General features: G+C 52.9%; 1 protein-coding gene across 6 annotated transcripts in view; it reads right to left on the bottom strand.

Moving 5' to 3' along the window:
- Positions 1-26,642, bottom strand: part of ITGA3 (integrin subunit alpha 3) — a 33,026-nt gene that overhangs the window by 4,395 nt on the left and 1,989 nt on the right. For 4 of the 6 annotated variants that reach the window (XM_002748439.6, XM_008997388.6, XM_035301276.3 and 1 more), the window contains 22 exons: positions 19,774-19,901; positions 19,371-19,450; positions 15,610-15,859; positions 13,790-13,876; positions 13,192-13,399; positions 12,542-12,738; positions 10,837-10,925; positions 10,563-10,699; positions 10,332-10,418; positions 9,333-9,400; positions 9,124-9,260; positions 8,398-8,547; positions 8,207-8,304; positions 7,793-7,940; positions 7,463-7,531; positions 6,802-6,881; positions 6,643-6,720; positions 5,990-6,092; positions 5,660-5,842; positions 5,348-5,470; positions 4,551-4,664; positions 3,574-3,672 (listed from right to left, as the gene is read on the bottom strand). In XM_002748439.6, the coding sequence (XP_002748485.1) occupies positions 3,574-3,672; positions 4,551-4,664; positions 5,348-5,470; positions 5,660-5,842; positions 5,990-6,092; positions 6,643-6,720; positions 6,802-6,881; positions 7,463-7,531; positions 7,793-7,940; positions 8,207-8,304; positions 8,398-8,547; positions 9,124-9,260; positions 9,333-9,400; positions 10,332-10,418; positions 10,563-10,699; positions 10,837-10,925; positions 12,542-12,738; positions 13,192-13,399; positions 13,790-13,876; positions 15,610-15,859; positions 19,371-19,450; positions 19,774-19,901 (2,713 nt within the window). Of the gene's footprint in view, positions 1-3,573; positions 3,673-4,550; positions 4,665-5,347; positions 5,471-5,659; positions 5,843-5,989; positions 6,093-6,642; positions 6,721-6,801; positions 6,882-7,462; positions 7,532-7,792; positions 7,941-8,206; positions 8,305-8,397; positions 8,548-9,123; positions 9,261-9,332; positions 9,401-10,331; positions 10,419-10,562; positions 10,700-10,836; positions 10,926-12,541; positions 12,739-13,191; positions 13,400-13,789; positions 13,877-15,609; positions 15,860-19,370; positions 19,451-19,768; positions 19,902-26,642 lie in introns of all 6 variants that reach the window. The other 2 variants (XM_035301277.3, XM_078374208.1) reach the window with 1 other exon arrangement.

Genomic DNA, 26,642 nt, shown 5'->3' on the forward strand with positions numbered 1-26,642 from the left:
AATACAGATGATATAAAGAAAACTAAACATTCCCAGTAATATATATACGTATATTTTTGAGATGGAGTTCCATTCTGTTGCCCAGGTTGGAGTGCAGTGGCACAATTTTGGCTCACTGCAACCTCCACCTCCTGGGCTCAAGCAATTTTCCTGCCTCAGCCTCCTGAGTAGCTAAGATTACAGGTGCTCAGCACCACACCCGGCTAATTTTTGTATTTTTACTAGAGATGGGGGTTTCTGCATGTTGACCAGGCTGGTCTTGAACTCCCAACCTCAAGTCATCTACCCACCCTGGCCTTCCAAAGTGCTAGGATTACAGTCGTGAGCCACCACTCCCAGCTGGTTCCCAGTAATTTTAATCTCTAGAAATTACTATCTCTGTAATCTCTGGTAAGTCTCTTTCCATATTTTTTAATATGGAATATTAATATGGTCTATATAAATGGGATCATGCCACATACACCCTTCAGCAACCTGTTTCTTTTCAAGACAGGGTCTCACTCTGTTGCTCAGCCTTGAGTGCAGTGACACAAACATGTCCCTGGAGACCCCACCTCCTGGGCTCAAGCGATTCTCCTGCCTCAGCCTCCAGTGTAGCTGGGACCATGTGCCACTACATCCAGATAATTTCTTGATTTTTTTTTTTTTTTAAAGATGGGTCTCATTTTTTGCCCGGGATAGCCTCAAACTCCTAAGCTCAATCGATCCTCCTACCCCGGCCTCCCAAAGTATTAGGGTTATAGGCATGAGCCACCATGCTCAGGCAGCAACCTTTCCATGTCAATTGATAAAGATCAACTTAATTTCTCCTGAGGACTGCACAGGCATTGAAGGAAATGTACCATAATTTATTGACCTGATCTCCTACTGAAGGGCTTTTAGATTGTTTCCAATTTTCTGCCCTTATAAATAATTCTTGAAATCCCCGTACATTTGTCTTTGTACACTTGTCCTGTTAGCTCCTTACAATATATTCTCATGTGCTGGATCTGAGGAAATGGGCACTCTAAAATTTAATACATATTGAAAACTTCATCTCCTAAAAGAATCTACCAATTTATCATCCAAATCAATAGCATTTCTCTCTGCCTCATCAGCATTAGACAGCATTATAATTTTTGGTTTTTTTGAGACAGAGTTGTACTCTATTGCCCAGGCTGGAGTGCAGTGGCACGATCTAGGCTCACTACAATATCCGTCTCCTAGGTTCTAGCAATTCTCCTGCCTCGGTCTCCTCAGTAGCTAGGATTATAGGCATTTACCACCATGTCCAGCTAATTTTTGTGTTTGTAATAGAAGGATGTTTTGCTACATTGCCCAGGCTTAGTCTCAAACTGACCTCATATCATCCGCCCGCCTTGGCCTCCCAAAGTGCTGGGATTACAGATGTGAGCCACTGCACCTGGCCAGCATTATTATTTTTATAATAGTGATGGCAAGAAAAATCTTGTTGCTATGATTTCTATTTTTTTATGAGCAAGATGAACATTTATATTTCACCCTATTGCCTATTAATATCCTTTATATATTAAAAATACATATCACTATTTTGTCATATATGCTGTCAACATTTTTAAAATGCAGTATATCATTTGCCCCTTTAGTTTTTGTTTTTGTTTTGTAGCAAGGTCTCGCTCTGTCACCCAGGCTGGAGTGCAGTGGCACAATCACAGCTCACTGCAGCCTCAGCCTCCTGAGCTCAAGCGATTATTCTGCCTTAGCCTCCCAAGTAGCTGGGACTATAGGTGTGCACCACCACACCCAGCTAATTTTTGTATTTATTTGCAGAGATAAGGCTGGGCTCAAGCAATCTGCCTGCCTCAGTCTCCAAAGTTCAGGGATTTCAAGCAGTAGCCACGAGGCTCAGCCTCGTTTAGTTTCTTTACTCTTTTGCTATGTACAGATTTAAATTTTCACAGAGTCTAATTTATCTATTTTTTTCTTTGTGACTTCTGGCTTTATAACTCACTCTTCCCATAATTAAAAATGACTGTTAAAAATCTTATATTATATTCTGGCATATTCATTTGAATTGCTACATTTAAATGTTTAATCTAGCTCTATTTCTGTTTACCGTGTGAGGTAGAGGTTTGTCTTTATTTTCCAAATGTGTTCTCCCAACACTACTTAATAATCTACCTTTCTCCACGGATTAAAAAGGTCATCTGTTTCATAAAATTCCATTTCGTTCCACCGATCTTTCTGGCCCTTTTACCTCTTCTACACTACATTAATTTGTCTTAGGAAATGTACAATAACATATATAACCAACCCTGCATTCGGCCCCCTATACGTATCTCCCACATAGCTTCACTCACCTCCTTTCACAAGAAATTATTAGCAATTTTATCATATGCATTCTTCTAGAGGCAACTGAGAATCAAGTCTGGGAACTTCTTTTTCAAGCTTCCTGAATCCTACTGAGACTCATAATGTGGGTGGGAAGATCTGACAACTTGATAATATTGACTTTTTTCTAACCATTACTCAAGGTTTTGTTGCACATTTCTTGTTATATTGATTACTGGATGCTCTATCACTTTTCTGGCGAATTCGCAGGGGATCTTTGCAACTATATGACTGGTTATTGCTAGCATGTAGGAAATCGAGGGGGTTGGGCATTTTGATCTTGTTTTGACCTCTTGGACTTCCTGAATTCTCTTATTGGGTCTAGTAGCTTTTTGGGCCAGGTGTGGTAGCTAATACCTGTAATCTCAGTGCTTTGGGAGGCTGAGGTGGGAGGACTACTTGAGACCAGGAGTTTAAGACCAGCCTGACCAACACAGTGAGACTTCATTTCTACTAAAAATAAAAAATTAGCTGGGCATCGTGGCACATGGCTGTGGTCTTAGCCACTCAGGAGGCTGAGGTGGGAGCTTTCTTGAGCCCAGGAGCTCAGGGCTGCAGTGACCCATGATCACACCACTGCATTCCAGCTGGGGCAACAGAGTGACACCCTGTCTCTGAAGCAAAATAAAATAAAATAATAGCTTTTCCATGGCTTCTCTTTTCTGTCACGTAGACGAGGACATCGTCTGCCAATACTGAACAGGTTCTCACAGCTGAACCTCCGTTCTGCCTTGTTATCCTGCCTTTCTCTCTATATATATATTGCCTGTGGCCAGAAGCTCACATGTCCATGGTGGATGTGACAATGGTGAGATAATCAGGAGGCCCACGTTCCAGCCCCAGACAAGCTGTGCCACTTTGGGGAGGCCACTCGCATCTCTCTAGGCCTCAGTTTCTCAGCCATAAAATAGAGAGGTGATCCCGTCCTACTCTTCACCAAGACACTGCGCAGATCACAGAAGTGAATACAGTGGTTCTCAGCCCTCGTTGCACATTAGCATCACTTGGGGGACTTTAAACACAGCAATACCGGAATCCACTCCCAGGGACTTGGGTTTAATTGCTCTGGGTGCGGTCCAGACAGCAGAACTCCTCCAGATGATTCTTATCGTGCTGCCAAGATTGAGAACCGCAGGGCTGAAGTGTGTCAATGTGCTCTTAAAAGATGCCTGGCTCTCCCAAGCTCTGGCTGGAGACTGCTGTCCTAGTGAACATGTCACTCACCCACGTGGTCTTGTTCTCCATGTTGATGGTGGGGACGCTGGTTCGGAGGAACAGGGTAGCTCCGCCATTTACTCGGACTCGGTCAAAGTCTCTGTAATCCTGGATGGGGAGGGGGTGGGTCAAGGTGAACATTTGACACTACTCTGAGCCTCCCTCCAACCCTAAGCACCCCTTCCCCCTCACCCTCCCACCATGCGGCATCCTTAAACAGCATTGCAAAGGATCTGTCAGCCAGGCCTTCCCTCCACATACAAATGCACATTATTCATTTATTTGTGCGTCAGGTCCTGTGCTGGATGCTGGGGACAGCCGAGACAATGAAGGTCATGGTCTAGGTCAGGCCCGAGGGCTGAATCTGGCCCGGCACCTGCTTTTGTGAATGAAGTGTTTTTGGCACACAGCCATGCCCATTCATTTGAATGGCTGTTTTTGTGCTGCAATGGCAGAACTGAGTAGTGGCAACAGAAACTCTATGGCCTGCAAAGCTGAAGATTTCTAATCTAGTCACGCAGAGAAAAAGTTTGGTGTAGATGGCATGAGAAAGTTGGCACGTGAGTCATTGCAACCCAGAGTCGAGTGTGATAAAGGCACATGTGGCTTCTGAGAAAGTTAGGTGGGTGTCCTCTGGAAGAGAGGTCATTTTCAGCTGGAAGAGCCAGAAAAGACCTCAGTAATGGGAAGCATCTGACAGAGACCTCACTGATGGGAAGCATCTGATAGAGACCTTGAAAACTAAGTAGGAGTTTACATGCAGAGATGACAGAGGGGAAACAGGCATTCCAGGGTGAAGGAATAGCCTGGGGAAAGGCACAGAGGTAGGAAGTAATGGATACAAAATGGACACAAGAGAGGTCATTTTGGCTGGAGACAAACACGTACACATCCATGCAGCCCTGCTCTCACACACAACTCTGCTATGACCCTGGTCCTCTCCACCGGGATGGGTGGTGGGGAGACCTTCAGACCCAGGCACTGACCTCGATGAAGGTGCTGTTCCACACTCGTGCCTTCACGGTCACATTGGTGACAATAGGGGCGTCAGGGATGGGGCACTCCAGCCACACACAGCGGGCGCGGCCAGTGGCACAGGTCTGAGGAGGGCAGGGAACACAAGATGTGACACAGTCTGGGCCTCCAGATTCCTCATGCTGTGCTCCTTACCTTCCGCCCTCCCAGGCTTTGCCTCACCCCTGGGTGACTTGAAGGGGCCTGACATCCTTTCACTCACACACATACCCCCCACCTCACAGTTATGCTTTTCAGACACATTCTTTGGGCAAAGCTCATACAATGCCAGGCAGATGGATAACATGAAATCTGGCCTCTGCTCATGTAAACAGGGCCCAACCTCCTACACCCACTTCCCTGCCAGTCCCTGTCCCTGGGACCCCACTCCCCACTCTCTACCCAGCTGGGCTCCAACCTCCTTGCCAGGCCAGCTCTCCTCTCCCTACCCGCAGAGGGCGTGCACACCACCCACAAGCCCTGCCCCACACTGCCTCCTGCCACCAAGGCTCTGAGCAGCTCTATCGTCCCCAACAGGCTGGGGCTCCTTAGCCAGGGTCTCCTCCTTTGGTTCCTTGTCTTCGATGCTTCTCCATCAGAGTGAAGCACCCTCCGAGGACAGGAGGTGAGGCTCCCTGCTGTGTGTGGAGGCTCCCAAGGGCAGGGGCCTCATCACACTGAGGTCTCCCTTGCTTTGTGTGCCCCTGGTGCCCAGGCAGCCTGTGATGTGATGGGTGCAATCCCTTCCAACCCCACCCTGGCCACTCACCAGCACAGTCTCAGACTTGGCTTTTTTGGCAGCAGCCAGAGTGACAGGTGGGGGGCCCTGGCCTCCCCCTGGATCCAGCTGTCGCCGCCTGCGCTGTGGGGATGATGGCCTATCCCCAGGGTCCTGGAGAGGAAAGAGGAGATTTGCTGGCAGGGCAGAGGACGAATCGGGAGAAGGGTTGCCAGAGGGGAAAGTGGGGGAGAGACAGGTTGCCAAAGGGGTATGAGGGGAGGGAGGGGAAAGACACTGGCCCCTTCTGCCCTGCAGCATGCAAATGAGATGCAAATGAAATATCCCTGATGGTGTCCTTACAGAAAGGGTGAGGTTGAGAGGGTTGACAAGGTCTCCAGGTGGTTGGCAGGGCCAGGACCCATTGCCATGCACAGTGATCTCCGTGGGGTACAGCAGCCACTTGCCATTGCTGACTTCATAGGGCCACTCCAGACCTAGGACCAGGGTCCCCAGGCCCACCAGCCCCTCCCCCATTGGGCCCACCTGTGGGTACAAGATGTGTCATGGTCATTCTCCCCTGGAAAACCATCTCCATCTTACCAACCCAACCCTCCCACCTTCAGACCTCAGAAAAAATAAAAACTATCCTTCCTATGAGTCCCCAGCCCAGGACCTCAGAGAGCCCCTTACCTGGAATTCATACTTGAGGGGGCTTCCCACATCCTCCACAGTTTTCATGCCAGACTCGCCCATCACTGTCCCCCCAAAGAAGCTTTGTAGCCGGTGATTTACCCTAAGGGTAAGAAGAATGCTAGAGTCATGGGGGACAGGAGACCAGGGCCCTGGCAGAAGGGGTGGGCATGAAAGCTGGTTAACTACGGCCCCTCTGACATCAGACACCTCATTAGAAACCCCAGCTCTGCCATTTACCAGCTGTATGGACTCGAGCAAGCTATTTATCCTCCCTGAGCCTCAGTCTCCTCATCTGTAAAATGGACTTAATTATAGCTGTTGTACCATAGGGCTGCTGTGAGAAGTCATTGAGACGATGTATATAAAACCCTTAACGCAATAAGCTCTTATAAAATGGGAGGGACAACACCTCAGCCCCCAGGTTGCTGATTCCTCCACTTCTGTCCGCTTAGAGGGGGGATAATCATAGTAACAATAATAATAGTGACTGGTGGTGTTAAGGAAAGGATGACCCAGGGAAGGTAGAGGCCTGAGGACACTGGGCCAAGAGAGGTGTCAGAGGAGCTTGGAAAGTACCTTGGGGATAGGGAACCCCTAGCTCAGGCACAGCAGGCTGGGGTGGGGGGGGTGGTGTGGAGAGTGGTACCCACATGCTGAGCGAGGTCTGGAGTGTATAGTCCACCAGCAGAGTCAGGGTCATGGGCTGCAGGTTGTCCTGGTGACTTGACCTTGGAAGGAAATGCAGGGAGTAGGAAGGTGATCCAGGATACCTCAGCCCTGACCCAGACTGGCTTCTCGAGATCACTCACGTGGAGAGCTGCAGCTGCACCTGAAGGTCCCTTGTGTGCAGGGTCACCCCAGTGACCTCAAAGGCGATGAGCAGCTCCATCTGCCAAAAGAGTAGGGGAGGCAGAGAGTGGCATTTGGGGCCCGGTGGGGGTGATATCATGGGAAAGGAGGGATCCTGCACACTATTCTAGTTGGCTTTCTGGCCTTCTCCTCCTGTTCTGGGTGAGGGGTCTCCACCTCCCTATCTCACCTCTGTCTCCCTTTCCCCTTTTCCTCCATGGGGGGTCACAGCTCTGCTACTTTTGAGCTACACAGCCTTGAGCAGGTCACTGAAACTTTCTAAGTGTGTGTTTCCTCTTCGGTAAAAGAGCATCTGCCTCCGCAGAAGGCTGTGAGAATGGTATCAAAGAAGTGCCGTGCTGGGCTCAGGGGCTGGCGCACAGTTGATGCTTGGTAAAACTGGTTTCCTCCCACTCACCTGCTCTAGCTTTGCACACAGCCCCCTAGCAGCCCCATTTGTCTTAGTTTCTGGGCCTCTTCTCACCCTCTAGTGGGTCTCCCCTCCCTCACTGCGGCTCTCCACTTCGAGGGAGCCCGGGAAGCAGGCAGGCAGAAGCTAGAAGGACAAGGAGCTCATCAGAGGGGACCCAGGAGGGCTGGGAAGATGTGGCCAGTGCTCACCCTCTGGTTCCGTTTGAAAGGGTTCCCCAGCTCACAAAAGATGGTCTCATTATCTTGGCAGGCCCCGGACTGAGGAAAGAAGGAGAATAATTAGGTCAGGGTGGGGTCAAAGTAGGGCTTGTCCTCCCTCCTCTGTGGTGCAGGGTCAGAAGCCCTAGAGCTTGAGAACCGGGTTCTCCAAGCAGTAAAGACGCTAAGGCCCCCGAGGAGGCCCAGACCAGAGGAGGGGGACAGGTGGCAGATGATAACACCTGCAGAGGACATGCATATGGGGATGCAAAGCCGCGGTGGAGCCCTGCTTGGGCTCTGAGCCGGCCGGCGGGCACTCACAGGGCGCACTGAGGACAGCAGCAGGGCGGGAGGCACCACCAGGGTGAGCAGCGCCTCGTGGGCATCCTCCCCGATGCGATCCGAGGTCCGGGGGTTCGTCACGTTGATGCTCAGGAGCAGTTTCCGGACGTCTCTGCTATACTGGAGCCTGAGAGCAGGAGCCCAGGACTCAGCCAAAAGCCCCGGCCCCAGGGCCCTCCAGGATCAACTAGGTCCCGCCCCTGGGGTCTCCTAGGTGAGAAAAGCCCGTTCTCAGGACAGCCAGACCCCGCCCCCTAGTCTAACCTGGAGAAGAAAGCCCCTTTTCTGACCATCCCATCTGTCCCGCTAAAGCCCCGCCCCTCAGGCCTGCCTTGGCATGAAGCTCCGCCCACACCCTGCCAGTCAAGGAAGCCCCGCCCCATCCTTGGCTACCTGCTCAGCTTCTGCAGCTGCTCCGACACGAAGGCTGCCCGCATTTGCAAATTACTCTCACACTTGTTGTCAGGCCCGCACTCCTTCTGGAACTGGATCTGGGGGTGGCCGGAGGTGTGAGGGTCACACCACACCCAGTGCCCTCTTGCCCCACCGCCCTCCTGGTCCCTGGTCTTCCAGGCCCCACCCACCTCAGTGTGGTTCTCCAGAGACTGTGCCTCGTTGAGGATGGGATAGGCGTCCAGGGACCGCAGCCCCAGTCGAGGACGATCGGGCATCCGCAAAGGTAAAGAGTAGTTCATGGAGATGATGATGGGCCGGAGTTTGTCACGGAGGTTGTCCTGGGGAGAGAGGGTGAGCTAAGCCCCGCCCTGCACTGCTCCCTGCCCCAGCTGAGTCTTCACACCACCCTGAACCCCAGAGAAGAGCTGGGGCCCCCTCCACCCTGAAAACCTGACAGGCTGAACTCCCTCTAGTCCAATCGCCATATTGCAACTTCCTACCCTCCTGACCCTTCAAGAGGAAAGAAAGGGCTTCTCCTCCTCAAAGGACCCTTCACCTCCTCATCCACAGGGTCCCCAGGCTGAGCTCCTTCTACCCTGATGTCCCAGAGAGGGACTGAGCTTACCTCCACTCAGGGACCCCTTTTCCCAGAGATGGGCTGAGCCATGAGCTCCCATACCCCTCACTCTTCTTGGAGGTAATAAGCCCTTTGGTGCCATCCACCCCAAGGGTCTCCATCTTTCCTCATGTGTGGGCACTGTGCACTGTACCCCTAAAGACCGATAGCTTTCCAAACCAATGCCCCCAACGTGTCTCTGGGGAGACCCCTGTCCCTCACCCTTGATCTAGGGGGACACTGGTCACCTCCTCCAGGAGCCCAGGAGCCCTCATTCTGCCCCTTGCTCCTCCCTCACCATCAGGAGCAGCTCCAGCTTCTGGCAGCGCATCTCTGGCATGGAGAAGAAGCCATGGAAGACAGCAGACTCACTGCCGGCAAAACGGAGGCGGGGTGGGCGGCGGTCCCTGTCGGCCTCCAGAGTGTACGCCAGGGCTACAGGTAGACAGGGTGGTCAGCAAGGGGCCAGGGAAGCATACCCCTTTCACCCTGCACCCCAGCACTCACTGATGTTTCGCCTGTAGTTGGGGTTCCCAGCACTCTGGTTATAGGCAAAGCACAGCTCCACTTGCACACTGTTGGAGGGATGTACGGGAGGGCCGGGTCACAGGGGGACACACACATCCAGGCCCTAGCTCTCGCCTCCGTACTGGGCAAAAGGAAACCGAAGCCCTTCTGGAGAGAGGCAGGGACAAAACTGGGGAGTCCACAAAGTGGGTCTGTGGTGCCCCTGGCCCCTTCCCTTCCACTCCCCTTAGAGTCAAAGAAAATAGGGTTAGAGGTCACCAATGCGGAAACTGAGGCCCAGGGCCCAGAAGGACTTGTCTGAAGTCCTCAGTCAGTTGGTGGCCCAGCCCAGTCCTGACCCCAGGCAGCAATCCCCAGTCCAGATCTCCCTGCATCACTCACCCCGTTTCCCTGCTCTGTCTGCCTTTGCCTTCTGATCCAAAATCCTCATTCACATAAAGACCTTGAAGTTATCACCATCAGTACTGTCACTTTCTTAGCAACTAACATGTTTTGAGCACTTAGGGTATACACAGTGCTGTGCTAAGGACTTTTTGTCTATTATCTCATTTAATTATCACAACCCTGTGAATTGGTTATTATCAATTCTGTTTTACAAGCAAGAAATCTGAGCCTCAGAGGGATTAATAATTTGCCCGAGGAGACTCTCCTCCATATCCATCCACTTAAATGCGTCCCTTTTCCTCTTCCTCTGGGACTTCACTCCCCAGAGCCTACCCCTGCACTGGCATAGCTGGGATTTGAACCAGGCAGTCCAGAGCTCCCACTTTGAACCACTATACTCTACTGACCCCTAATTCATCCATTACTTCTTGCAAGGAATTTTGCTTTTTAATGAGGTTGGGTAGGGAGGGCAAATGCTGGTCCCAAGAATCAAATTTCTAAAGGTGGGATGACAGGAGGCCAGGGGAGGGGTTTGGGAGCTGGGGCCCCTCCTGGACTGCTGGAATGAGGAGTAGGTAGGCAGAGCAATCTCACCAGGAGGTGGGTGTGCAAACTGCAGGGTCCAGCACAGCTGGCCTGGCCACTAAGGTCTTGTAGACGATGTTGATGACGGGCCGGGCCCTGCAGAGACAACAGAGCCAGACAGATGTCAGTGCCTCCTGCCTGATCAGGCCAGAGTTGGGGCCCAGGCTTCCAAGGAGCTGAAGCAAACATGGACAGAGATGAAGAAGACAACGACCCCTGTTCACTGGCCTCCTAGCTCACCGCAGCAGCACAATACGGTCTGACAGGCTTCCCACTAGAAGGTCTGGGTAGGAGTTCTCATCCACATCCATCTGCCCACTGAGGGAGTAGCCGAAGGTGGCCAAGCCAGGCAGTCCCAGTTTCTCTCCGTGGATTACCTGGGGGCAGGGGAAAGTGGTGGGGACGGGCTCTGGGGAGCAGGGCCCAAGGGGCTACAGGGAAGGGGTAGGTGAAGGAAAGCAAGGAAGGCCCATCTCGGCTGGTGGGGGCAGCAGACCCATCTCTGTCTCTGTACCTGCTGGGGCTGTCTGAGGAGTCCCCAGGAGCTACTGTGGTAGATGTACACTTTGCCCAAGCCTTCAAACGGGGCTCCCACGGCAATATCTGCAGAAGACAGGCAGGACAAGGTCACCCAGCTACTCTGGGCCCCACATCTCCCTAACTCTGTGCTCCAGGCCATAGAGCCCAGCACAGAATTGATCTTACCCTGATGGGCAGCGCTCAGAGTACCAGGGACAGAGCAGAGCTCTGCAGCTCAGGATGAAGACTGGGACCATCTGGAGCCCAGCTTCCTCCTAGCAGGGGTGGGAAAGTAGCTTCAGGAGATGGAGGTGACTTGGTGTCTCTACCAGGTCCTTGTCAAGCATTTAGAGTGTGTGTGTGTGTGTGTGTGTGTGTGTCAGTGTCTTGCTCTGTCACCCAGGCTGGAGTGCAGTGGCATGGTCACAGCTCACTGCAGCCTCAACCTTCTGGACTCAAGCGATCCTCCCACCTCAGCCTCCCAAGTAGCTGGGACAGCGTACACCATGATGCCCAGCTATTCATTTCATTTAATTCTCATGAGAGAGCTGTGGGGTGGCTACTATTGTTCCCCACTTTATAGATGAGGATACACTCCAATAACCGAGAGTTTCACAACTAATCAGTGTTGAGAAGAGGAAACGAGCCCGTCTGTCTCACTCCGGGGGCTGGGACTTGAACTACAGTGGACTTTACTGAAAGCGTCAAGGCTTTTAAAATCCTAATCATTATCTCCACAAATAAACCCCAAGTATGGTTATCTTCTAAAGCTGAACTCTTTCCAGTTTGCAGCTTTTGATCGGATAAGGCCCAAGGAATTAGCAAGCCAAGCTTGTTAGTAAGGCCTGTAAAGGAAGCGGAAGCAGGTCCTGGGCAGAAACCCAATGACTTCCACAGTGCACGGTTGGCCTCTGATGACTGAACTTTCTGGCACCTATTTTGGGTCTGCAGAGGCTCCTTTGCCTTCCTCTTGGTTCTCAGCTATGTCCTGGGAAACTCAGGTTGTCAGAGAAGTGACTTTCAGATAAGCCAGGTGCCCTTATGGCACTGACTCCAGCCCTGGATCTGCCGCTGTCCCTGATATCCCAGGTCTGATTGGTCCCCACGTCCTGCAGAATACTTATGAGGACCCCTATGTCCAGGGCTCCCACCTGACACTACATTCTCGATCTTAACTCCCCTGGCCTCGCTCCACCCTTGCACTCGCTCATCCCATACTTCTTCCAGAATCATCCATCAAGGTACGAAGTTATTTTACCACTTCCCTGCTCTAAAACTTTCTCTGGATGCCCCACCACCCCACCGCCACCATTACCCAAATATAAATCCCTAAGCTACTCCGCCTGGCTTTCAAAGCATCCACCCCACTCCCTCTCCAGCCTACCCTCTGGTGGGAACACTCCACACCCGCTAGATCTGGGCACACCAGGCCAGTTTCCGTGCCCATGTTGTGCCTCATCAGTACTCTACTGTGCACTCTCAGCCCAGCCTTGGCTGCACAGCAGCATGTGAGCTCCTCCTGGAGGCCCACCGAGCTTGCCTCTGTTGCTCCCTCTGCACATCTGCACATCCTGTCTCTAGGGCTGCTGCAAGCTCCCCAGGTGTGGTCCCATCTTGCCTCATTTGCGGGCCCTGTCAAGCCTGGTATGCAGCTGGCACTCGGTCAGTAGGGGGGCTGGGGGAGGGGTGCTGGCTCATACCCTGAAATCCATCCTGGTTGATGTCACCAATACTGGCCACGGAGAAGCCGAAGGCAGAGCCACTGGGGCCATGAAGAAGGAGGGAGGGGTGAGCAGGGAAGGAGGTTCCCGCCTGGTTCATGAAGACATAGATAGCACCCCCTACCTCCTCTTTCCTCTCAAAGTAGTGGGGGGCACCCACCAGAAGGTCCTGCCACCTGCACAGGAGAGAAGGAGAGGGAAATGGGAGTGTGAGGTCGGCCTCCAATATGCAGCGTAGTTCTTGTTTGACAGGCGTGACTGTGCCAGGGCACAGCGCTCTGCAAATGGCTCTTCTAGCCATAGGTCATGGGTGAGAAGGAGATGGAAATGCCAACATGACCCACCAAATAGGAGACATATGTCATGGAGAAGCCATGCAGGCACAGATCACACCCAAACAACCCACACCCCTGGAGCCATACAAATGACAAGCAGAAACAAGCAAACGCATGGGTCACACAAACGCCATATGCAAACGCCCAGACTCCCATACAGGCTGATGCAAACCCCTGCAAACAACATGTGAACAGACACACAATGGCAAATCCTCCACTCCCCTGGCCTGGCTTAGGTAAGCCTTCCCCACCCGTCGCTCTCCCTGGCCCCAGAGGATGTCCCTGGATTCTTACCCATCATTGTTCAGGTCTGCTAGGGCAATGGCGCTGCCAAAGTAGGCGCCCACCTGTGAGCCCTCCAGCAGCTGCCTCCTCCGCAGGTCTCCGCCAGCTTCCCGGCTCAGCAAGAAGACTGCGCCCATATGTCGGTGCCGTGGGGCACCTGTCACAATGGTGATGTCTGTGGGGTGCAGGATGGCGCTGCCTACCTGCACCGTGTACCCTGGGATAGAGGGAAGATACTGAACCAAGGTCCCAGTCAATTTTGTCCCTTTCTACTCTGGACCAGCACCCTATCCCCTCCACTGACCCCCACCATGATGTTCTATCCTACTCTTCTAAGTAGGGCAAGTAGGTAGACTCCAGATGGCCAGTAGCCTTGCCCCATCCCAGCCCCGTTCCTGCCTGGACACTGGACTGTGAGTGCCCTGAAGGCAAGAACTTCGCATCTTGAGAGCTTGGAACAGGGCCTGGCATACAGGTGCTGGTTAATCCATGTGTGCTACTTTAACTAAATGCCATTAGTCATAACAACACTCTGGCCTCACCTTTCCGCCAGGGACTAAGCCCCCATCCCCTCTATCACCCAATGGGCTACCACTACTGTACTCACCAATATAGAGATTTCCTTGGTCCTCTGGGTCCTTGTAACTATATTCAGATAAGTCCCAGTCCTTACGCTGAATCATGTAGCTGTTTCCTTCACAGGGATTCAGGGAGGGAGAGTAGGGGAGTATAAGTCACCACTGCTTTCCTCTGCCGTGTCCAGCCCACCCCCATCCCCAAATAAGAATAATAGCCCCTTATATTTGTGAGCACTTTGCCATTTGTAAATCACATCTTCTTTAACAATTCTTTTTTCTTTTTCTTGAAATGGAGTTTCGCTCTTGTAACCCAGGCTGGAGTACAATGGTGCCATCTTGGCTCACTGCAACCTCCACCCATTGGATTCAAGCGAATCTCCTGCCTCAGCCTCCCAAGTAGCTGGGATTACAAGCATCTGCCACCACATCTGACTAATTTTTGTATTTTTAGTAGAGACAGGGTTTCACCATGTGGGTCAGGCTGGTCTCGAACTCCTGGCCTCAAGTGATCCATCTTCCTTGGCCTCCCAAAGTGCTGGGATTACAGGCATGAGCCACTGCACCCAGCCTATTTTAACAATTCTTTGAGGTGGAATTATGACACCCATTTTGCAGATGAGAAAGGTGAGGCTCAGGAGGGAAGCTGACTTGCTCATAGTCCCATGGGGAGCGGATGTAGAGCCATGGCTAGAACCTAATCACCCAAGCTCCTGGATATTAAATGCTAGATGGCTTTCCCCACTCTCTAGACACTGAGGTCAGACTCCACATTATTATCTCCTTCTGGTCCTGATCCCAAACTTGGGCTACCTAGCTGGCCCCTGCACCCAGGGCTGCTGCTGGAGGGTATCTGTGACCCTGCCAAGGTGCCACATGACCGGGGGTGGGAGGCAGGACCAGAAGAGGGGGTGAAGGCCTCAGCCTTCGGTGAGCCCAGAGCTGGAACTATGCCTGCAGCTACAGGTTGGTCAAGAGGCGGAGATTCAAGGCTCCTCTGCCTGCTGATTCTGTAACAATAAAGGTTCAGTAAGGGAAGAGGGGTCTATGTAGTATTTATACCACGAACATGTTTTATTTTTTAAATTAGTTTGTAAATGGTTAAACTGAAGTCATGTGGACCTGTATTCTAGTCCAGGTTTCATAAGTTTGTTGCTTGAGCCCAGGAGTTCGAGACTAGCCTGAGCAACTTGGTGAAACCCATCTCTACAAAAAATACAGAAATTAGCTGGACGTAGTGGCACACGCCTGTAGTCCTAGCTACTCAAGAAGCTGAGGTGGAAGGATCACCTGAGCCTGGGGAGGTCGAGGCTGCAGTGAGCCATGAGTATGTCACTGCACTCCAGCCTGGGCGAAGTGAGACCCTATGTTGAAAAAAGATAAAAAGGCCGGGCGTGGTGGCTCATGCCTGTAATCCCAGCACTTTGGGAGCCAGTGCAGGTGGATCATGAGGTCAGGAGTACAAGACCATACTGGCCAATATAGTGAAACCCCATCTCTACTAAAAATACGAAATTTAGCCAGGTGTGGTGGTGGGCACCTTTAGTCCCAGCTACTCGGGAGACTGAGGTTGCAGTTAGCCGAGGTAGTGCCACTGCACTCCAGCCTGGGTGACAGAACGAGACTCTGTTTCAAAAAAAGAAAGAAAGAAAAAAAGATTGACTGACATAATATGTGGAAGGCCCCTGGCACATAGTAAGTGCTTTAAAACAGTAGGAGTCATGGTGGTTGCTGATACTGGCATGAGGTCCTGTCTCTAGTGTGGACGGCCTAGGCCGGCTGTCCCAGTCGCTAACTAGGGGTGGGTGGTCTCTACTCTTCCTTCCTTCCCACAGAGCCCCATGGTCCCTACCTTTCCAGTTGTAGGCACCAGGGGCACCGAAGTACACGGTGTTCTGGGTGAAGCCACCGCTGGTGCCCAGCTGGCACATGCCCGTCTCCAGGTAGTCAGTGTTGCTGTTGCACATCTCGTTGTGGTAGGTCTGCCAGTCATCGCTGGGGTCCAGCTGTAGGTCATTGCCTCGCACGAAGCACTTGCCCACCATGCGCCGCTGGTCTTCTGACCCTGACCACAGCACCTGTGTGTAGCGGTGGGCACAGACCTGGGGACCCCCCCCAACACATGCAGCCTTAGTCAGGCCTGGGGACCCAGGTCAGCTGTCTCTTTTACCCTGTAAGCCTCTGGCTTTGCCGAACGGGAGTCAAAGGAGATCCCCTGGCTCCTCCTTCTTCTCCCAGTGATACTTAAACCTGCATCTCCTTTCCAGAATTCAGATATCTGCTCTGAGGGTCAGGAACACTTTTTGGAAAGCTGTAAAGTGTGGATTTGAGAGTGGCTTCAAGACCTCAGCAAAGGGAAAGCAGGGCAGGATGAGAGACTGTGGGGTTCAGGCTCTTGGTCTAGAAGGAGTTAGTAACAGAGAGATTAAGGAACTTGCTTCTCTGCCATCTCCAGATGACCCGTCCTCTTAATGAAAGGACCACTATTAAAGTGATAATTACAATGACAGTAATAGTAATAGCAGCAGCTAACACTTCCTGAGTGCTTCCTACATGTCAGGCACAATTTAAGCTCCTCCCATGTTGTGTTAAGCCTGCTACTGACCCTATGGCATAGGAATGATTATTTTTCCCACTTTAGATAAACTGAGGCATGGAGAGCTCAGTTACCTGCTTAAGATCTCATATCTAGAGAGAGGCAGAGAATATTCAAACCAAGGCTGTCTGCTTCTAAAATCTGAGCTCTTTAGCACGTGCTGGGCTGCCTCACAGTGGGGAGAATCTATGACAGCTTCTCTGGGTGCACTTTAGGTGTTCAGTATATATTTATTGGGGAAATTGATGGACCAGAATAGGGTGACTTTTTTCTTTAGATGAAGTCTTGCTCTGTCACCAAGGTAGAGTGCAGTGGCACCATCTTGGCTCACTACAACTTCTGCCTCCTGAGTTCAAGCGATTCTCCTGCCTCAGCCTCCTGAGTAGCTGGGACTACAGGCACATGCCACCACGCCCAGCTAATTTTTGTATTTTTAGTAGAGATGGGGTTTCACCATGCTGGCCAGGCTGGTCTGGAACTCCTGACCTCATGATCTGCCGGCCTCAGCTTCCCAAAGTGCTGGGATTACAGGAGTGAGCCACCACGCCTGGCTAGGGTGATTTAAAATAGCCTGGAGGCAGGCAAAATCCAGAAGTAGACCCTGGTTCTTGTTTACTTGCTCTCTTTGGCCCCTTCTAGCTGTGAGCGAGCCTGTCTTAATCACTGCCAAGCTTCTCGGAATAGCACAGTGTTTGGTACACAGTAGGGGCTCACTAAATATTTGCTGAATGGACGGTGAGTAAATAACTGCTACAGGATTCAGGGTGTAGAATCACTTTAAATGGGCTCCTAGACCACAGCCGTCTGTAACAGGGGTCTCAAAAAGGCATTTCAGTGACTGAAGCCAACCTGGAGCTTAAAACAGTGTTCAAAGGTGACAGAAACCACAGCAGTGATGGCTTCCGGGTGGCAAATGATTAGAAGGAGTTACAAGGGCACCTTCTGGAGTGATTTTAAGATATATCTTTGGTTACACAGTTACATACATTTGTAAAAATTCACTGAAGTTTAAAACCTGTACATTTCACTGTATATAAATATTACATCAATTTTTTTTTTGAGACAGGGTCTCACTCTGTCGCCCAGGCTGGAGTTCAGTGGCATGACCTGGGTTCACTGCAACCTCTCTCTCCGGGGTTCAAGCAATCCTCCCACCTCAGCCTCCCAGGTAGTTGGGATTACAGGTGCACGCCACCATGCTGGGATAATTTTTCTATTTTTTGGAGAGACAGAATTATGCCATGCTGCCCAGGTTGGTCACAAACTCCTGGGCTCAAGTGATCCTCCTGCCTCAGTCTCCCAAAGTGTTGGGATTACAGGAGTGACCCACTGAGCCTGGCCACATCAATTTTTAAAATGAGAAAAAAGCTAGACATAGGGGCTCTTGCCTACAATCCCAGCTACTTGGGAGGCTGAGGCAGAAGGATCACTTGAGCCCAGGAGTTCAAGGCTACAATGAGCTATGATCATGGGGCTGTACTCCAGCCTAGGTTACAGAGCAAGAGACCTCATCTCTAAAAGAAAGGCAAAAAGGAAGGAAGGGAGGGAGGGAGGGAGGGAGGGAGGGAGGGAGGGAGGGAGGGAGAAAGAAATGGGGCCAGGTATGGTGGCTCACACCTGAAAGCATAGCACTTTGGGAGGCCAAGGCAGGAGGATCACCTGAGCCCAGGAGTTTGAGACCAGCCTGAGCAACATAGTCGGACACTGTCTCTATAAAAACTTTTTAAATTAGCTTGGGAGACTAAGGCTGGTGGCTGCTTGAGTCTGGGAAGTCAAGGCTGCTGAGATGGCACCACTACACTCCAGCCTGGTTGACAGAGGGAGTCTTCTTTTCTTTTTTTTTCTTTTGAGATGGACTCTTGCTCTTGCCCAGGCTGGAGCATAGTAGCATGATCTCAGCTCACTGAAACCTCGACCTCCCGGGTTCAAGCAATTCTCCTGCCTCAGCCTCCTGAGTAACTGGGACAACAGGCATGGGCCACTGCTCCTAGCTAATTTTTTATGTTTTTAGTTGAAGACGAGGTTTCACCATATTGTCCAGACTGGTCTCAAACTCCTGACCTCGTGATCCACCTGCATAGGCCTCCCAGAATGCTTGGATTACAGGTATGAGCCTCGGTGCCTGGCTGTGAGTCTTCCATCTTGAAAGAAAGAAAAGGAAAAGAAAAGGAGGCCTGGCACAGTGGCTCACACCTGTAATCCCAGCACTTTAGGAGGCCAAGGTGGGTGGATCACGAGGTCAGGAGTTAAAGACCAGCCTGGCCAACATGGTGAAACCCTGTCTCTACTAAAAATACAAAAATTAGCTGGACATGGTGGTGTGTGCCTGTAATCCTAGCTACTTGGGAGGGAGGCTGAGGCAGGAGAATTGCTTGAATTGTGACCCGAGAGGCGGAGGTTGCAGTGAGCTGAGATCGCACCACTGCACTCCAGCCTGGGCTACAGAGCAAGGCTCTGTCTCAAAGAAACAAACAAACAAAAGAAAAGAGAAAAAAAAATGGGGGGAAAATGTCTACCTGGGACTCAGAAATTGAGAACTCAGGGGCTGGCACTATAGAATGTGGACAGGAAGTGACACATTTGATTAGCCCCCAGACCAGAGCTGGGTGAGCTGGGGTCAGCAGGGCTGGGCCTCTTCCGGCAGTCAGCCTCCCGGGAAGGAGTGCCAGCCAGCACTGAGCCGCCTGGGGCCCTCTCTGCCCTTTCTCTTCCTCGTAGTTCCCTCAGCTCCCTCGACTTGTTCCCACGAAGGCTGAGCACCCAGCATGGGTATGGGGAGGAAGCAGATGAGTCAGAGGACTCCGGCCGTGCTTGGCTTTGGCAGAGCACAGGATACTCGTCCCCTCCCCAGGATTGCAGGGAGCGAGGGACACACAGCCGCAGGAAGGGACACACGTGCTGGCGCCAGCACACACGTGCAGAGGACCCCCCTGCTGCCCTCTGCTTTCCTCCAGCTCTGGGAGATGAAGGGGAGAGCCAGGGAGGGGTGGAGGCGCTGACGCTGAGCACCCACTTACCAGGACTCTGCCTGCAGGACCCTGGCTGGCCACAGTCACTCCAAGCCACATGTCCTCAATAATGTGATGGCCAGGGTCACCTGTGGGCACAGGAGGGATCATGAACCAGAGCGCCTCACCCAGACTTCAGTGCCCAAAGCCTCCAGAGACCAGAGATGGGTCCCTCTTGGGCCCTCCACCCACAGGGCCGCCCTCCCCACTCCCCTTCTCCAGCTCGTCATTATTCTGAGCTCCACCGGTCCCATTCAGCCCCACTCCCCTCTAGGGCACCCTCTTCCCAGCTGGACAAGAAGCGACTAGAAACTGTGTGAGCAAACCTTCTATCTCCTCCAGGCCATTCTCTCTGCACTACCCCTCTGCCAGACCTCTGACCCAGCACCCCTCCCCAGCCCCTTCACCTCACTTTTCACTGTGATGTCCATCCGCTCACAGTCGTCCTTGTGGGCAGTGAGTGGACACAGGTACACAGCACCAGTCCGGTTGGTGTAGCCGTCAGGCACAGCGAGCTCCCGGGGGGCACCAGCCAGCAGCCTGGGGATAGGGAGGGAGGTGGGTCCAGGTTCAGACTCCCCAAGCCCCACTTTAAACCACTTGCTATTTATTCAACATACAGGTTGGAGGTCAGGAGACCCCCCCCCAGCTCCTGCCTTCCAGAAGTGCTCAGCATAGGGGACGCCAGACAAGGACACCAGAAGGAAGTGCCCTCGGAGTGAGAAGCAGGAGCACAGCAGCCCAGGCTCAGGGCTGAGGGGTCCATCATGGAGGCCAGCAGAAGAGGTGACCTAATCTGAGTCTGAGGACCATGACCAGGGTTCCCCAGGTGATAAGGGGAGGAAGGGCACTTGGGCAAAGGCACACATGTGCAGGGCCAGGAAGCAAGAGCCAGCGGGTGATTCAGAGACCTGCGAGACCCTCAGCATAGCTGGAGTCCAGGAGCCTCCAGGGAGGCTGGGAAGGGCCTTGGGGAACCACATGGTCAGATATGAGTTTTGGAAGGAATGCTTTGGCCTTTGAGATGAAGGCAGACCAGAAAAGAGCAAGATTGGAGGAATCCGGGCGGACAGTTCAAATTCTGGGGGTCAGCAGGGAGGACTTAGGGGGTTGGGTTGTCAGAACCTGGGTTCTTCCTCCTGAAGCCATTTGGGGACTCAGATTTTGGATACCTGGGCCCCTAAGTGACCTGGGTGATATCCAACATCCTTCCCCAGTGACCTTAAGACAGACACACAGGAAGGGGGTGGGATAAGCACCTGACACTATGGACAATGTGGCCCCAGAACAGAGTTCCCGGTGGGCAGTCGGCACGTGGGGTGTAGAAAAACTCTTGCCTTGCCCCTAGCCTGCCCAGAATCCATCTTTGGGGGTATCGACAGCAAGTTCCTACAAGGATGCTTAGGACCCTGGCAGACTGTCCCATAGCAGAAGGGTGGCTGGAGCAGAGAAAGGCAGGGACTGGCCCTGAAATAGCATCTCAGAGGACAGGCCTTGGACCATCAGAAACCCTGGGAATCTTTATTAAATAGGTAGATTCCCCTGCCCACACCATACCATCTGGTGGAATCTGGGCACCCCAGTTTGAGAACATTTTATCTGACTTTCTTCTCCCCACATCACCACTAATTTAGCAGAACAGCTGCTAAATGTTCTGCCAGGAGCCCCTCCTCAATGCTGATGGCCCCGGCCTTCTCGGGTGGCAGGCACCTCCCAGGTGCCCCAGCATTTGGCCCCAGCAATTCTATCGATTCATAGCTCGAAGCTCAGAACCTGGGCTCTGGGCCTCCTGCCAGCCTGGAAGTGCCAAGCAACAGCCACGCCTGTAGCTCCTGCCTGGAACCTGTGAGTGTGGGCTGCAGGGAGGGGGCAGGGCAGGGCCTGGGCGTGCTGGGGCCTAGGACGTCTCCACCCACTGGAAGTCAGGAATGTACTGCCTGCGGGTGCTGGGAAGGGGGGTGGACCTTGCCTGTACCTCAAGACTACAGCTCAGACCTCACCCTGGGGAGTGTTCCTGGGAGAAGGGGTGATGCTTCCTGGCCAGGGAGGCTGGCAGGGGGCCAGGCTGGCAGCCAGGCTTGGAGAGTCACTTCTGTCTGGGCTGGGAAGGCCTCGATGAGTCCACTGCCTGACCACCCATGGACATCCGCTCTCTGGCGTGCCTGACAGATGAGAGAAGGAAGCTGTAGCCTGTGGGAAGGGAGCATCTCAGCCTGAGAGCCCAGGGACCTGGGTCTAGGGTTTGTTCTGCCTGAAGGGGCAATGTCCTTTCCTTCTCTGAGCCCTGAGTGCCTTGTCTGTAGAATGCGGACAGCCCTTCTCCTGCTGACCTCCAGGATTGCTGGAGGAATAAATGGGTCTATTCTGCAAAAGGGTATTCTGATATGAAGCCATGGCTAACGTGAGCACTGTGGTTCTGATTTGTTGTGACATCAGGACTGGCCCTAGCATGATGCCAGCCCTTCCTCCAGGGACCAGGGACCCAGGATTTTTTTTTTTTTTTTTTTTTGAGACAGGGTCTTGCTCTGTCACCCAGGCTAGAGTGCAGTGGGACTATCTCAGCTCACTGCAACCTCCATCTCCCGGGTTCAAGTGATTCTCCTGACTCAGCCTCCCAAGTAGCTGGGATTACAGGTGTGCGCCGCCACACCCAGTTAATTTTTGTAATTTTAGTAGAGATAGGGTTTTGCCATGTTGGCCAGGCTAGTCTCGAATTCCTGACCTCAGGTGATCCACTTGCTTTGGCCTCCCAAAATACTGGGATTGCAAGCAAGAGCCACTGTGCCCAGCTGGACCCAGGAATTTCTGCCTTGGCATGTTAGGGAACCTGGAGCAGAGGGAAAAGAAGAGACTCCTTTGGTGGTTTAGAGAGAGCAGGGGACAGACACAGGAAGACTTCCATGGCTTGAGGATACCAGGTGATCACTGGGGTGGGGGTGGGAGTAGTGGCTGCTAGAGTCAGTCTGTGGTGGGAGCTCAGATCTGGCTGGAGGTGGAAGTGGGGGATTTTCTACAGTGACATTGAAGGGGTCCAGGCCTCAGTAGGTGGCGGGCCTTGGGCATGCCTGCAACGGAAGTGTTGCCCCCTTATTGCTGCTGCCCTGTGCACATTCTCATACAGGAGGTGGCTAAGCAGAAGGGTCTCCATGCCCTTCCAGCCCCTTCAACTCAGCCAGGAAGGGGCAAAAGGACCCCCTCCTCTGAACTTCCTGAAGTACTGAGCAGGCAGAGCTGGGTACACATGTCAATTAGATTGAAATACTTCCCCTTACCACCTATACCGTTTTGCCCATGGCCTGGAACCAGCCTTATGCCTACTGATAGAGGGCGGGGGAGGGCCAGTGCCCTAATCTCAGCCCCACATCCCAGGCCCCTCCCTCCCTCCTCAGAGATTCCAGAGGGAGCCCCCCCTTCACCCCCCCAGAGTATTTTTAGCTTCCACTTGGCCCACTCAGAGGCCCTTTAAGGCCCTCTGGCTCCCAGCCCAGGCTCCAATGGGTCTACAGCCAGAGGCCTGTGCATGGAGGGGGAAGGTAGGTGTGCAGAGGGTGGTTCCAGCTTCCTCCAGCCACACACAGCCAGGTGTGTGCGGTGGGGGTTGGAGAATCTGGAAAGTGGGAGGGACCTTACTGGTATGCAAATGAAATGTAAAATATTATGCAAATGAGTGCTTCTGCTAGTCACCTATTTTGGGGTCTGGTCCAGATCACCAAATCTAAAAGCTGACCCCTTCCAGAACAGTACGGAGCCCATCCTCTCAGCTGCAGCCAGGAGGGAGACTAAGTGGAGGGATGCCTAGATGGAGCTCTTAGAGCAAGGAAGATAGGAGATGCGACTGCCCCTCTCCTGGAGTCAAGCTGGACTGGGGAGAGCAGAGAGCCCCAGCCCCCCAGATGGAGTGGGATGACTACTCACGGGCTTTCCACAGCTGCCTCCTCACCTTCCCATTGGCTCCAGGCAAACAGCCCTCTTGGCCTCTGCGGAATCCCTTGAGCTCCAAGTTCCGAAAAAGCCCTTCCTTACCCCTGCCCTATCACTCCCCTTGGGGTAGTGCAAAGCTAATGGAACAGCCAAGGAGAAACCAGGAAAATCAAAGAAGGGCGGGGCACAATACCCAGGAGAATTCAGGGTACCAGGTTGGCTCACCCTAAAGAGGAGAAGGCCCTCAGGTCACTGGAGTGGGGTCATGCTCAGAGAAGCAGCCTGGAAGATTCACCTTCCCAGATTCCCTCACCTCGGGGAGGCACTTGGTGGCTCCGTGGGGGGATTTCAGAGGGAGCCAGAGGATCAGGTATCAGGCCAACATGGCAGGGCCTCACTCCTTGGGTACCTAGCCTCCTGTGTTCTCCTCCCACCCCAGGCCAGGAGGCAGGTGGGGAGGGCGCCCGCTCTACCCCTGAGTCCCAGAGTAGGGGCGGGGGGAGCTCTGGGATGCCTGGATCCCAGCTCTGTGCCAGCCTTGCTGCCCGAATTAGCCATCTCCCCAGGGGCTGCTCCTATGGTAGCTGAAACTGCAGCCCTCCCTGTCCTTCCCTACTCTTCCTTTGCTGCCCATCCAGCCCCCTCTCTCAACTGGTGACTCAGCCCTAGAACAAGGGCAACAAGCTGGAGGGAGAGAGAGAATGAGAGGGGACAGGAACAAGAAGCTTGGCGATGCCTCAGATAAAAAAGAACAAGGCTGCTTTGCTCAGTTCTTCTCCCTTTCCCTGGCTCTTCAGTATTTTTCCTATATTTGACCCCCAAGGGCATTCTCCGTGTCATCTAACCTCAATCCCTCTTACTGCAAAGGGGATCCTCTTCCTCTTTGGTTTAGTTCTGACCAAGCCCCTTTCGCTGCTTCTTTTTCTACAAATCAGCCTCCTCCAGCTCCACCGCCACCCAGTTGAAAGCCTCTTGGCCTAGACTGCTCACTGGGGAGAGCCAGAGGAAAAAGGTACTTCGTGTGCAGGTCTCCTGCCTCCAGCCACAGCTGCTGTGCCCATTTCTGCTGGCACGAGCCTTGGAGGCTGCCAGGCACCCGCCCTGCCCAGGGGAACATGATGTTGGTAGAGGGCATAGCAGGTGAGCCTGGCTCCTGCCTACCTCAGGCATGACCTCATTCCTAGGAGCTACCCCGCCCTGGGCTTCCCAGATACCATCATTTCCAAGCAAATGTGAAAGACAGAGAAGGACTGGAGGTATCCCCCATGGCCCACAGGGTCAGGCCAGACCAGGATCCCTGGATTCCCAGGAAGGAAGGTCAGTGCAGGTACTGGAGCAGGGAGGGTGTCAGTAACACCTCCCAGAGGACAGTCCCTCTCCATCCATGGGACCCCTCGTGCATCTTGCCAAGAAACCCAGAGCACCTTGGTCCTCTGCCTGCTCCTCGACCCTCATTTCCACAGACTAGGAGATTGGGCCTTGGGTTGGAGTTAGCCCCCTATGATGTGGGCCACAAACCCGAATCCAGAGAACTTCACCTTCCAGTGAAGGTGATGGGGGAGCAAAGAGGATCCCACCCCTGGGTTTCTAACCATCTCTGAGACCTTCTTGGAGAACATGAAAGCTGAGCTCTCCCCTCCTCTCACCGTCAGGACAGTGAAGAAATAGCACAATTTTGGATACCCTCCCTTCCCTTCCCTTCCCTTCCCTTCCTCCCTCCCTCCCCTCCCCTCCCCTCCCCTCCCCTCCCCTCCCCTCCCCTCCCCTCCCCTCCCCTCCCTCCCTCCCTCCCTCCCTCCCTCCCTCCCTCCCTCCCTCCCTCCTTCCTTCCTTCCTTCCTTCCTTCCTTCCTTCCTTCCTTCCTTCCTTTCTTCCTTTGAGACACAGTCTTGCTCTATCGCCCAGGCTGGAGTGCAACGGTGCACTCTCAGCTCACTGCAACCTCCGCCTCCTGGGTTCAAGCAATTCTCCTGCTTCAGCCTCCCAAACAGCTGGGATTACAGGTGCACAGCACCACACCCAACTAATTTTTGTATTTTTAGTAGCAACGGGGTTTCACCCTGTTGGTCAGGCTGGTCTCGAACTCCTAACCTCGTGATCCGCCCACCTCAGCCTTCCAAAGTTCTGGGATTACAAATGTGAGCCACCACACCCAGCAGATTTGGGGTACATTTTCAGGGAGTCCCTGCATCTCCTGAAAACCTTCTATAAACCCCAGTTTAAGAGGCTGTCTAGGACCATGAACCGTCCCGCTTTTCCAAAGAGACTTTCAGGCTAACAGAATATGAGGCTGCAGCTTGTCTGACTAGTTAGTTCCTCCGAGCTGTGCACTCAGGCAGCTGTTTGCATCTGGCTACACAGCTGGCTGCAGCTAAGCCCAGCTGGCTCTCTCAAAGGGCCAAGGGGTCGAATTCAGTGAGATGAAGAAAAGGGCAAAGACACAGAACCACCCTTAGGAAAGACTGAGGATACTCAAGGGAGAGAACTCCTGCCCCTCCGAGGTTCATTAGCTTTAGAACCTTCTGGGCTCTTGGCAGGCTGAATGCCAGGTCTAGTTTCCCAGATAGAAAAGTAGAACCCCTTTGCTCAGCCACCTTGGGCGAGGCCCACAGAAAATGAGGCTGCATCTAGGTTCTAGCGTCAGCACAAGAGCCTTCAGGTGCTCCTTGGAGAAAGGCATGTGTGCAGAGCATTTTACAAACTTTATCTCGTTACAGCCCCGCTAATGTCCCAGAAGGAGGCATGCTGTTCCCCTCCCTCCAACATGTAAGGAAATTCAGGTTCAGGTTTTGGTAACAGATCTGAGACAGGACCCTGGCAATGGGACCTCCAGGCCGCTTCCCCCTCTACCATATCAAGTTGCTTCTCACAGACCAGCAACGGTGGGAAAGAGCATCTAGATCCAGGTCCAACCCCTTTTGGGGGAAACCTGGTCCAGGGAGGGGAAATATCTTGCTCAAACTCACCAAGCAAAAGGGAGAGGGGCTATAGAATCACTATTGACTCTCCTTCCAGTCTGATCTCTTGCCTATGTTACTTTATATTATGCAGATTTGACATTGAAAATCTGAAGATCACTGGGCAAGGTGGCTCACACCTGTAATCCCAGTACTTTCGGAGGCCGAGGTGGGTGGATTACGAGGTCAGGAGTTCAAGATCAGCCTAGCTAACAGTTAAACCCCATCTCTACTAAAAATACCAAAAAGTAGCTGGGTGTGGTGGTGGGTGCCTGTAATCCCAGCTACTCAGGAGGCTGAGGCAGGAGAATCACTTGAATCTGGGAGGTGGAGGCTGCAGTGAGCTGAGATTGCACCACTGCACTCCTGCCTGGGTGAGAGCGCGAGACTCTCACTGAAAAAA

The sequence above is a fragment of the Callithrix jacchus genome, chromosome 5 (genome assembly GCF_049354715.1).
Source record: "Callithrix jacchus isolate 240 chromosome 5, calJac240_pri, whole genome shotgun sequence".
Lineage (NCBI taxonomy): Eukaryota > Metazoa > Chordata > Mammalia > Primates > Cebidae > Callithrix > Callithrix jacchus.